Source organism: Erythrolamprus reginae, chromosome 1, assembly GCF_031021105.1.
Source record: "Erythrolamprus reginae isolate rEryReg1 chromosome 1, rEryReg1.hap1, whole genome shotgun sequence".
Lineage (NCBI taxonomy): Eukaryota > Metazoa > Chordata > Lepidosauria > Squamata > Dipsadidae > Erythrolamprus > Erythrolamprus reginae.
This window is the reverse complement of record NC_091950.1, coordinates 372,459,757-372,471,389: the sequence shown is the minus strand read 5'-3', so window position 1 is coordinate 372,471,389 and position 11,633 is coordinate 372,459,757. Positions and strand designations below refer to the sequence as shown.

General features: G+C 42.4%; 1 protein-coding gene across 2 annotated transcripts; it reads left to right on the top strand.

Moving 5' to 3' along the window:
* On the top strand, positions 1-11,304 carry MCFD2 (multiple coagulation factor deficiency 2, ER cargo receptor complex subunit). Of its 2 annotated transcripts, none has more exons than XM_070734559.1 (4): positions 1-450; positions 4,078-4,232; positions 7,767-7,926; positions 10,147-11,304. In XM_070734559.1, the coding sequence occupies exons 2-4, from the start codon at positions 4,081-4,083 to the stop codon at positions 10,276-10,278; spliced, it is 444 nt and encodes a 147-aa protein (XP_070590660.1). In that variant the 5' UTR covers positions 1-450; positions 4,078-4,080; the 3' UTR covers positions 10,279-11,304. The 2 variants fall into 2 exon arrangements, with proteins under 2 accessions (XP_070590660.1, XP_070590661.1); XM_070734560.1 differs by having other exon boundaries at positions 12-88.
* The last annotated feature ends 329 nt before the right edge of the window (positions 11,305-11,633 follow it).

Sequence of the window (11,633 nt, the reverse complement as noted above, 5' to 3'; positions counted from 1 at the left end):
GGAAGTGTGTGTGTGTGTGGTTTTCCTTATAACACGTAAAGTAGCCAATCGCCGAAGAGAAGGCGTGGAATTCTTTGACGTCTTGAAGGTCAGAGGTGACATGAGTGGTGGGGGAATGGTGGCCGAGGACGCTCAATTCTATGAGTGGCCGCTGCTCTTCCCGGCCGGACAGTGTCATCCTAGGGGCAGAATTGCGTGGGAAGAGGTGCGCGGCGCAGGTGTTTCGGGACGAGCGTCGTAGCCGGGATCTCGCGGTGGCCAGAAGACAGTGCTTCTCTTGCGCCGGCGGGAGTCCGTGCCGCCTACTTTCACGTCCGGTCCTTACCTCGTTACATACAAGTCAAGCAGCTGGAGCTGCTTGTTAGTCCTCTTCTGGGAGTGGGGAGATCCTTGGAAGTGCGAATCCTGCAGCCCTCCTTTAAAATTAGCCTGAGGTTAATTTTGGAACAGGTATACAGAACCTCGTGGTTTCAAATTGCAGCCGCAGTTAAATAGCTTTTGAAGTGGGACTTATTTTCAAATGGGAAAAGGGGGCAGGATGTTTTTTTCTGATAGTACACAAAAAGTTGTATAGGTCAGTGTTTCCCAACCTTGGCCACTTGAAGATATTTGGACTTCAACTCCAGAATTCCCCAGCCAGCATTCGCTGGCTGGGGAATTCTGGGAGTTGAAGTCCAAATATCTTCAAGTGGCCAAGGTTGGGAAACACTGATATAGGCAACATTTTTTTTCAAGCACTCCTGGAATACGTTGCAGGGTGTTTTTTAACAGTCTGCTCATTCTAATCCTAATATTGATTTTATGGGATGTTACATTATCTGGATAAATTTGCAAAAGTTGCATTGAGTTGACGATTTGCCTAGAAAAGCTGATACGTAAATGCTTGACACTGGGAAGTTTTAAAATAAGGCCGGTCCCTTGCTTAAGTTTTTTCTTGTCTTGAATTCCTAGAATGACAGGATGGGAGAATGATAATAGTAATAACTGCTTAAAGGGTTCGCATGGTTAATTGAAAAACAGCTTTAGTGCCTCTTAATGTTGGCACCAGTGTTCCCTCTAATTTTTTGGGGGGGTGGGCGGAAAAGTATAGTGTCGGAGCGGCAGTCCCTTTGGGACTGGGCGGCACAAAATATTAAATAAATAAATAAACAAACAAACAAACAAACAAATAAAAAACCCACCCTGTTTTGCCTCAGAGAATTTCAAAATAAAATACTGTACTGTGTGTCTATAACAGTGAGCTCATAATAGGGCAACTCTATCAATATCAAAATGCTACTTAAATAGTTGAGCTAGTTTCAAACTAGATTTTGATTTTCTTTCTTCCTTACTCCCATTATTTTTCTTTTTCTTTTCCTTCCTCTCTTTTTTCTATCTGTTTCTCTCTCTTCCTCTCTCTCTCCTTCCCTCTCACTCTTTCCCTCTCGGCTTCTGGGCAGGTTTGAAAAACTCTGAGTTGATGATGATTTTTAAGTGAGCAATTGCTCACTGCTCAGCTTAGAGGGAACTATGGTTGGCACTATCATTTATTATTTTGTTACGTTATTGTATCAAATGTATCTGAATTCTAACAGGAATGTAAGTTCAAACATTTTTGAAATCAATATGGATACCTTTTCATACCTGTACATAGTTCTGTCTGCTTGCAAGATTGATATCACATTTGCCATTCAGCTGTTTCTGAGGTTCTAGGGAAAAGTTTTACAAATGCAACATTGTGTTATCTATCTATCTATCTATCTATCTATCTATCTATCTATCTATCTATCTATCTATCTACCGTATTTTCCGGCGTATAAGACGACTGGGTGTATAAGACGACCCCCTAACTTTTCCAGTTAAAATATAGAATTTGGCAATAAATGTGTAATAGATGCAGAAGAATGTGAGTTGTTTTGCAGCTAAGGGTTCATTTGTTGTTCATATTTTGGGGCTTAGTGACAATTTTGTGGGGGCTGGAAGAGCTATTCAAGGTTTCTTAAAATGTATGGCGAGGTGAAAGTTCCCCCAAGCATTTGCACCTTAAGACCTCTCTAATCTTCCCATTGCCTCTTCTACTGTATGCCTGAAATCAGAAGAAATGCTTGAAATTTCCACCAAGTGACATGTTAAAATTATTACAATTTTCTGTGCAATACTTCTTAGATTACTGCAGGTCAGACAATAGAAAGAAGCGGCGGATAGCTGGCGAGGCGCCGGCTAGAGGGCTGGACCCCGCCGCTTTGCCGCCGCTCCCGCCGCCACCTTTGCTCTCCATCTGCTGAGGGAATGTTGGAGAAAGGCGGGGTGGGGAGAGAGAGAGAGCGCGAGAGAGAGGTGGAGAGGCGGGAGAATCCAGGCGAAAGAGCGAATTAGCAAAGAGTGGAGGAGAAAGCGATCAATTCAGGGGTAAGTTTGGAAGGGGAAAAAAACGGGAGCCCCGGATCGTCCATCTCTCTCTCTCTCTCTCTCCGACGACGCGCCTTCCCCTTTGCCTCCTTGCGTAATGGAAAGTTGAGCCTGCCTTAGCTCCTTCGACCACTCCGGCAGGCGTCGCGCATTGGAGCCGAGCTCATTCGCCAAGGGAAGGGCTTCATCGACGCGCTGCTGTTGCTGCTGTTGCTGCCGCCTGAGGTGGCGGCACTCGAATCTGGCATGGTGGAAAATCTGGAGGCAGGCAAAGATTTTCCACCACGCCAGATTCGAGTGCCGCCGCCTCAGGCAGGCAGTGACAGCAGCAACAGCAGCGCGTCGATGAAGCCGGCGAGGGAGCTCCGGAATCGGTTGGCGCTCGCCCCGACGCCTTGTCTCTTCACAGACGGGAGTTCGGGGAGCTTTCGGCCGGCAAGGGAGCGCTCGAGGAGACGGCATCTTGTGGCATCGCCTCCCGTCGGGTTTACGACGAAGGGACGCTCAGCAACTTCTTTTTCCTTTTGGCGCCGTAGCCACCCGCAGTCCCCGGAGCCGAAAGTGAGCACGGGTCCGCTCCCCCCCCCCTCAATCCCGCTCCCGGCCTCCTCCCGCCCGCGGCTGTGGCACCCGTGTTAAGCAGCAGCTTTCGCTGGGTGGCTGCTGCGTATGAATGACTTCGGCACCGAATGGGCGCAGTATCCGGCGTATAAGACGACCCCCCACTTTGGAAAAGATTTTCAGGGGTTAAAAAGTCATACGCCGAAAAATACGGTATCTATCTATCTATCTATCTATCTATCTATCTATCTATCTATCTATCTATCTATCTATCTATCTATCTATCTATCTATCTATTGGATTTGCCGCCCTTCTCCAAGGCCTGGTCTGGTAAAACTGGATACTTTTTCATAAAAGTAAGAGTATAATTGTTTCCAGGATTGGTAATATTTTGATTATCGGTTGTTTGAGAGGTTCAGGGAATAAGTTTTTCAACTACAGTATGGTGTTATGTCCAGTAAAACTCTTGCACATAAGGAAACTGATTGCAAAATTTGTCTCATATAGTTGCAAAATAAAGTAAATGAATTAGCTGTTTTGGAAAATTGTTGTGATTCCAAACTTAAAGGTTTATTGACATCACTTCCAAAATTCAAAGTTCAGTACATAGTGATATTGTTTGATAGGTAGTGATGGCCAGTGAATATTGAATAGATGGGGTTGAGTAGGAAAAAAAAGTTATACTTGGCTTAAGAATTATGAAATAACTACATCAGCCAAATGTACACGTAATGTTAAAAAGTAATATGTGGTGGAGCAATTTGTAGTAGCTATTCATCTATCTTTAGTTGATTTGTTTAAAAGCATTATTGTACCTATTTTAAACATCCCTGGTCACATTAAATTGTAATATATGTGAATAAGAATGATAATAACTTGAAATACCTAGTATTTCAACCTATTATTCTTATTCACATATTGAAAAGGAATAATGAAAGATAAAGTTTGAGGTGCAATTTTGGTGTTTATGGTGAGATGTATAGTGTTCTTTTCTTGTAGAAGCAGTGGAGTTTATGCTTGAGAGATTTAGTCCATCTTAAAAGCAGTGTTTGCACATAATGCAGCAGACTCTTAATTTTATGCTTAAAGTAATATATTATAAACTGTATTTTTGTTTTTGTTTTCTAGAATATGGCTGTTCAGGTACACCCAAGGACTTATAGCATATATTTTCTCTGCTGTATTATCCTTGCTACCTCCATTATCTCTTCAGCAGAGGATCACATAGATGGAAGCCATCATCCCAACATGCGTCTTGATAAGAACATGGTACAAGACAAAGAGTATGTGTTCCATAAATTGGCATTTTATATAATTCAATTTTACCTCTTTATTCGTCCATTATAGATAGAGTTGTGAACTGCAGAGCAAGTACAGACAATATATTCATATATTAATTCATAATCTTTGAATTAATGTGGGACTCTTTAAGGTTACAACTACCGTGTTTCCCCCAAAATAAGACAGGGGCTTATATTTTTTTGAACACCAAAATATGGCCTTGGCTTTATTGTGGGGGAGCTTATTATTTTGAGGGTGCAATAGCAGCGAGCGTGGGACTGCATGTCCCATCGCCGCTGCCTCTCCACCCTGTTCTTGGCACTGGCTGAGCAGCTGGCCCACTGCTGCTGCCTCGGGGAGCAGGTCTCTGCAAGGCTTGTTGTGCATGTACAAACTGCAGGAGTGCTGTGAGCTTCATCATTTATTTGATTGATTGATTGATTGATTGATTGATTGATTGGATTTGTATGCTGCCCCTCTCCGTGGAGTTGGGGCGGCTAACAACAGTGGTAAAAACAGCATGTATAAATCCAATACTAAAACTGCTAAAAACCCTTGTTATAAAACCAATCATACATACAAACATATCATGCATAAATTGTAGAAGCCTGGGGGAGAGAATATCTCAGTTCCCCCATGCCTGACGCCAGAGGTGGGTTTTGAGGAGCTTAGGAAAGGCAAGGAGGGTGGGGGCTATTCTAATCTCTGGGGGGAGCTGGTTCCAGAGGGCCGGGGCCGCCACAGAGAAGGCTCTTCCCCCGGGCCCCCGCCAAACGACATTGTTTAGTTGACGGGACCCGGAGAAGGCCCACTCTGTGGGACCTAACTGGTCGCTGGGATTCGTGTGGTAGCTGTGGTCCTACTGCTGTTCGTGCATGCAACAGCATAAACCTTGGAGAGTTCTGCTCCACAAGGCAACTGCGATGGCATGACAAGTCTCACAGAGACTTATTTCTGTCAGGTGGGATGTGTTGGGCCGCAAGATTTGCAACCTACCTGACACTTGTAGCTCCGTCGCGTTCCTTGCCGTTGTGTCCAGAGAAGCCTATCATTATTATTATTATTATTATTATTATTATTATTATTATTATTTATTTATTTATTTATTTATTTATTAGATTTGTATGTTGCCCTTCTCCGGAGACTCGGAGCGGCTCACAACAACAAAACAGTACAAATCCAATGGTTTGAAACAATTTAAAACGCTTAATATAAAAAACAATCATACATCTCATACAAACCGTAGGTAACGTGAAAACGGCCCAGGGGAATCAATTTCCCCATGCCTGACAGCAGAGGTGGGTTTTGAGGAGTTTGTGAAAGGCAAGGAGGGTGGGGGCAATCCTAATCTCCGGGGGGAGTTGATTCCAGAGGGTCGGGGCCGCCACAGAGAAGGCTCTTCCCCTGGGTCTGTTGCAAATTCAAGAAGTTTGCTTGAACTCGTGAGAAGTTATCTTTTACAATCGGCTTTTCTGGACACAACGCCAAGGCATGCAGCGAAGCTACAAGTGTCAGGTAGGATGCGCATCTCACGGTGGGGTGCAATTTGGGGGTGGCAGGTGGGGTGGGCCATGAGACACACGTTCTACCTGGGACTTGTAGCTCTGTCACATTCCTCGGCATTGTGTCCAGAGAAGCCCATTATAAAAGAGAACTTCTCACGCGTTAATTTAACTTAAGCTAATTATTCTATCACTTTGGAGTTCCATCTGGGACAGTTATTGCTTCAAAGAATACATACTTTGATTTTAAGAGCTGGATCTGGAATAAAACTCAATACAGTCCTCACCTAGCATAAGTTTATCTTCTTCAGCCTGAATGTTCACCAGATATGTTGACCAACTCCCAGAGTTCTAGTATGGTTAATGCTGGGAATTTGGGGACTTGAAGTCTACTTGTTTAGAATGGTAAAACCCTGATCTTAATGAAGTTGTCACTTCAGAGTGCAACAGGTATGAAAAAGGGAAATACCAGACTAGTAAAAAGACTGAAAATTAAAATGTCAGCATTTATTATTTAATTATTAATTGGACTTTTATGCCGCCACTCTCCGAGGGCTCGGGGCTGCTTACAGCATATAACGGAACAATATATAACGTCCTAAATCCAATTAATTTTAATTATAATCTAAAAAAAAACCAGGACCATAAAAAGACAGTCATTCCCATTTGGTCAACTTACTCTCAACACATTCATTGTAATTACCTTACCCAAATATGTCTAGATATAGAATACTGTGTACAATTTTGGTCTTTGCATTTGAGAAAGGGCAAAATAACACTAGAGAAAGATAAACAAAATGATCAGAAAGCCCTAGATTTTTGAGGACTCCTTAGGGGAAAAAAGACTATTGAGGGAATTAAAGTGTATAAAATAATGAATGGCAGAGAAAATGGAGGGGGAGCATTTTCTAGTGACAGGATTTCTCAGTTAAGATGATAGAAAGGATAAAAAGAAAACAAAGAAAGGGAAATCCTTCACATACAGTGGTACCTCATCATACAAACTTAATTGGTTCCAGGACAAGGTTCGTAAGGTGAAAAGTTCGTAAGACGAAACAATGTTTCCCATAGGAATCAATGTAAAAGCAAATAATGCCTGCAAATCCTTCAGGAAAATCCTAAACTTTAGAAGGGAGGCGAACAGAGGGCAGGGAGGAGCAGCGAAAGGGGGTGGGTGGAAGAAGCAAGGCTAGGCTAAAGGGTGAGTGGGAAGGAAGAAAGGTAAGGGGGGCGCCCCTCCCTTTTCTTTCTTCAAAAGACACCCTTTCAGTGCCTGTGCAAGCACGCTGCTCTCCTACTTTTTTAAATGCAAACTCTTTTCCCCTCCAAGCCGCCCCTCCCTTTTCTTTCTTCAAAAGACACCCTTTCAGTGCCTGCAAACACGCTGTTCTCCTAGTTATTTAAATGCAGTCTTTTCCCCCTCCAAGCCGCCCCTCCCTTTTCTTTCTTCAAAAAAAGGGGGGGGGAAGAAACCCCTTCATCCCAGCAGCAGCAGCTTGAGTTCATAAGGTGAAAATAGTTCGGAAGAAGAGGCAAAAAAATCGTAAACACCTGGTTCGTATCTCGAAAAGTTTGTTAGAAGAGGCGTTCGTGAGATGAGGTACCACTGTACTACTTAATTAACCAATTTAATTAATTACATGACACATTGATAGCCATTAACCTAACTAGCCTGAAAAAGGGATTGGATATATTCATAGAAGACATTTCTGTCAAAATCTATTAATCCTTCAATACCACCATTATCTCCAACTATGCCTTGAGATACTAGTTGCAAAGGAATAGTGGGAGGGGAAAAATCTGAATCTATTTTCAGTGGAATAAGGGTGTTGGCCTAATCTAGTAGGGCAGTTCTTATGTTCTTAGAATAAATACCGCACTTTATACACAATGAGGAATGACTCAGTGTGTTGCATAATTGAGGCAATTGTGTCATTAAATAAAATTGAAAATGGATGAGCGCAGTATGTTGAATTAACATGTTGTGTGCATCTGTATGGAAGTTTTCACAACTGCTGTGTATTTATATTATAGCCACATTATGGAACATTTAGATGGTGTTGTTGACAAACCGGAAGCTGAGATGTCACCACACGAATTGCAACTTCATTATTTCAAAATGCATGATTACGATGGTAACAACTTGCTTGATGGCCTTGAACTTGCCACTGCAATATCCCATGTACACAAACAGGTACGTATTAGTTTGTCTGAGCAGGGAATTTGATGGGCCTCTCAGCAATCCTTGAAAAAAGCAAGCTTTCCGAGACAACCCAAGAAAGGGATCTTGGGATTTTGGTGGACAGCTCAATGAAGATGTCAACCCAGTGTGCAGCAGCAGTAAAAAAAGCAAATTCCATGCTTGGAATGATTAGCAAGGGAATAGAAAATAGGTCAGCAAGTGTTGTATTGCCTCTGTACAAATCGATGGTGAGACCACACTTGGAGTACTATGTACAGTTCTGGTTGCTGCACCTCAAGAAGGATATAATGGAACTGGAAAAGGTGCAAAAAAGGGCAACAAGAATGATCAAGGAAACGGAGCACCTCCCTTATGATACCAGGTTGCAGCGCCTTGGTCTCTTCAGCCTTGAAAGACGGCGTTTAAGGGGTGACTTGATTGAAGTGTATAAAATCATGCATGGGATAGAAAAGGTGGATAGAGAAAAGTTCTTTTTTCTACCACACAATACTAAGATGAGGGGACACTCCCTAAAGCTCATAGGAAAGAAAGTGAGGACAAATAAAGGGAAATACTGTACTTCTTCACCCAGCGGGTCATTGGTCTGTGGAATTCACTCCCAGAAGAGGTCATGACAGCTGTCAGCCTGGATAGCTTCAAGGCAGGATTAGACAGATTCATGGATGCCAAGTGTATCAGTGGTTATTGAAACGGATGTCCAAGTGCCGCCTCTATGTTGGTTGAGGCAGGCAGGATTCCCTTGGGTCCCATTTGTTGGGGGGTCAAGGGAAAGGGAGGGTTTTGCCTTCTCTTTCTGCTCAAGATCCCCATGGACAATTGATGCGCCATTGTGTGCACAGAATGCTGGACTCGATGGGCTTTGGCCCGATTCAGCATGGCTCTTCTTATGTTCTAAAACGATGTATGTAATACTTGAAATTATTTGCCGCACTTTACAGTTGCTAAGTGACTTATTGCCTTGTTGCAGTTGTTAAGTGAACCGTGTGGTCCTTAAGTGAATCTGTCTTTCCCCCGTTGATTTCAGAAACTGGGAAAGCTACAAATATTAATCATGAGATGGTGCGACTGTGATAACATTTACCAGTTGTCTGAATTTTAATCACATGTCATGGGGATGCTGCACCAGTCCTGTGAAAACTGGTCATGAGTCACTTGTTTCAATGTCATTGTAACTTCAGATAGTCACTAAGTGAATGGGTTATACATTGAGGACTACACATAGAGAACTGTACCTTCTGAGTTTCAATTTGCCAGACCTGTTCAAACATTTCACTCTCTAGCAATATAATGATCAAGAAGCAAGTACAGTGGTACCTCTACTTGCAAACTTAATTCGTTCCGTGACCAGGTTCTTAAGTAGAAAGGTTTGTAAGAAGAAGCAATTTTTCCCATAGGAATCAATTCAAAAGCAAATAATGCGTGTGATTGGGGAAAACGCAGGGAGGGTGGAGGCCCTGTTTCCTCCCAGGAGATTCCTAGAGTGGCCCCACGGAGGCTTCTCCCTGCCTTTTCCAGCCCTGTTTCGTCCCAGGAGATTCCTAGAGAGGCCCCACGGAGGCTTCTCCCTGTCTTTTCCAGCCCTGTTTCGTCCCAGGAGATTCCTAGAGAGGCCCCATGGAGGCTTCTCCCTGCCTTTTCCAGCCCTGTTTTGTCCCAGGAGATTCCTAGAGAGGCTCCACGGAGGCTTCTCCCTGCCTTTTCCAGCCCTGTTTCGTCCCAGGAGATTCCTAGAGAGGCCCCCCGGAGGCTTCTCCCTGCCTTTTCCAGCCCTGTTTCGTCCCAGGAGATTCCTAGAGAGGCCCCACGGAGGCTTCTCCCTGCCTTTTCCAGCCCTGTTTCATCCCAGGAGATTCCTAGAGAGGCCCCACGGAGGCTTCTCCCTGCCTTTTCCAGCCCTGTTTTGTCCCAGGAGATTCCTAGAGATGCCCCACGGAAGCTTCTCTCTGCCTTTTCCGGCCCTGTTTCCTCCCAGGAGATTCCTAGAGAGGCCCCCCGGAGGCTTCTCCCTGCCTTTTCCAATTACAATTTCGGAGGCTCGGTATTTTTAAGTGGAAAATGGTTCTTGAGAAGAGGCAAAAAAATCTTGAATAGCCAGTTCTTATCTAGAGAAGTTCGTAAGTAGGGGCGTTCCTAGGGAGAGGTACCACTGTACTAAAGAGAGGCTCCAAGCCAACTCCTTGGTTGAACTCAGCTGCTGTTTTTCCTTTCTAGGCTGATGGCGAACACGTTCAGACAATAAAAGAAGAGGAACTAATTAACTTGATAGATGGTGTTTTGCGCGATGATGATAAGAATAATGATGGATACATCGACTATGCTGAATTTGCTAAGTCAATGGAATAAGAACTTTCTTCAGTTTTCATGTGCCCAGTTCAATGTGATTCTTAGTGGGTGTGTTCTGCCTTTGAGCTGCAACGTTAATAGTAGGCGGGTACATGTTGCCATTGGAATGGCTGTACTTGTATGTGTTACATATTGGGAAGTAAAAATAATGGAATGGAATGAAAACTCTTGTCTGCTGTGATATGAATAACAAAACCATGTTGAGCAATATAATGCATTGCCCTCGTCAGCATATCATTTGGCAGTCATCAGCCATTTGCCTTATAAGGCAAAACTTATACTTTAATCAATATTTATATGTGGTTTATCACTCTCCTTACTGAATTAAGTAGATATGAAACCAGAAAAAGTTGCCATTCTTTGAGTATCTATAGAAGATAATAAAAAAGTGAAATACTAAGTGAAATATTCATTAATATCATTGTGAACCTAAATGTGTGTCTTAGTGGTATTCCCTTGTATCAGTATTTCTCTGCATTTTAATCTGCCCATTTGGGTGTATTTGTTAACGGTATTTCTGAAAATGTGGATTGAATACCAGTGTTCACCCGTATCCTTTACCAAACCTGTTTCAACATTAGCTAACAAAAATTTTGTAAACATGGAAAAAACAGCTGCCTTGTTAAGATTTCTACCGGTGTACCTTAACACCAATTCTTAGTGTTAAGTATGAATGATTATTTTGTCTTAAAATTAACTTTTTGAAGAGAGTGGTTAAATACTTGAATGGTTTACTTATTTTAAAAGATTCTGGAGCTTTCAGCAATCTTTGGTCCTATACCATTCAGTAATATCCTGTAGATTTAAATTAAAGTAACAGTCTATATGTATGCCTCATTTTATAAATTTAATTTGTTAAATAATTTGTACATTCCAAACTGTTGTATTTCACAAGTTGAAAACTCATAGGGCATTCTCTAAATTGTATAGATATCTATTTTCTGTAAAGAAATATTCTTATATTCTGTAATAATTGCATTTTGTTAATTATGTAATAAAATCTATCATATGATTGCAACATCTAAATTACATGATGGGAAGGACTTTTGTTTTTTTTTTATTTATGCTAAAAAAAATCTGCACAACATATGGTATGATACTTCGGGTTTAGAAAAACACAGGCATCATGCAATGTATTTTATCTTGGTTTAATGACTTTTGCAATTCCAACAAGCTAAGCTGGGTTTGTACTGCAGTCCTGATTTATTGCTTAGCATGAATTGGGGTAAATGAAGCAATAATATAGGCCAATGCAGAGGCTGAGGCCAATGCAGAGGAGATCAAAACAGGCAAGATGGTGTTCACACCAGGGCAATTCAAGCCCCACATGTTTCAGTGTCGTGTACAAAGAAGTA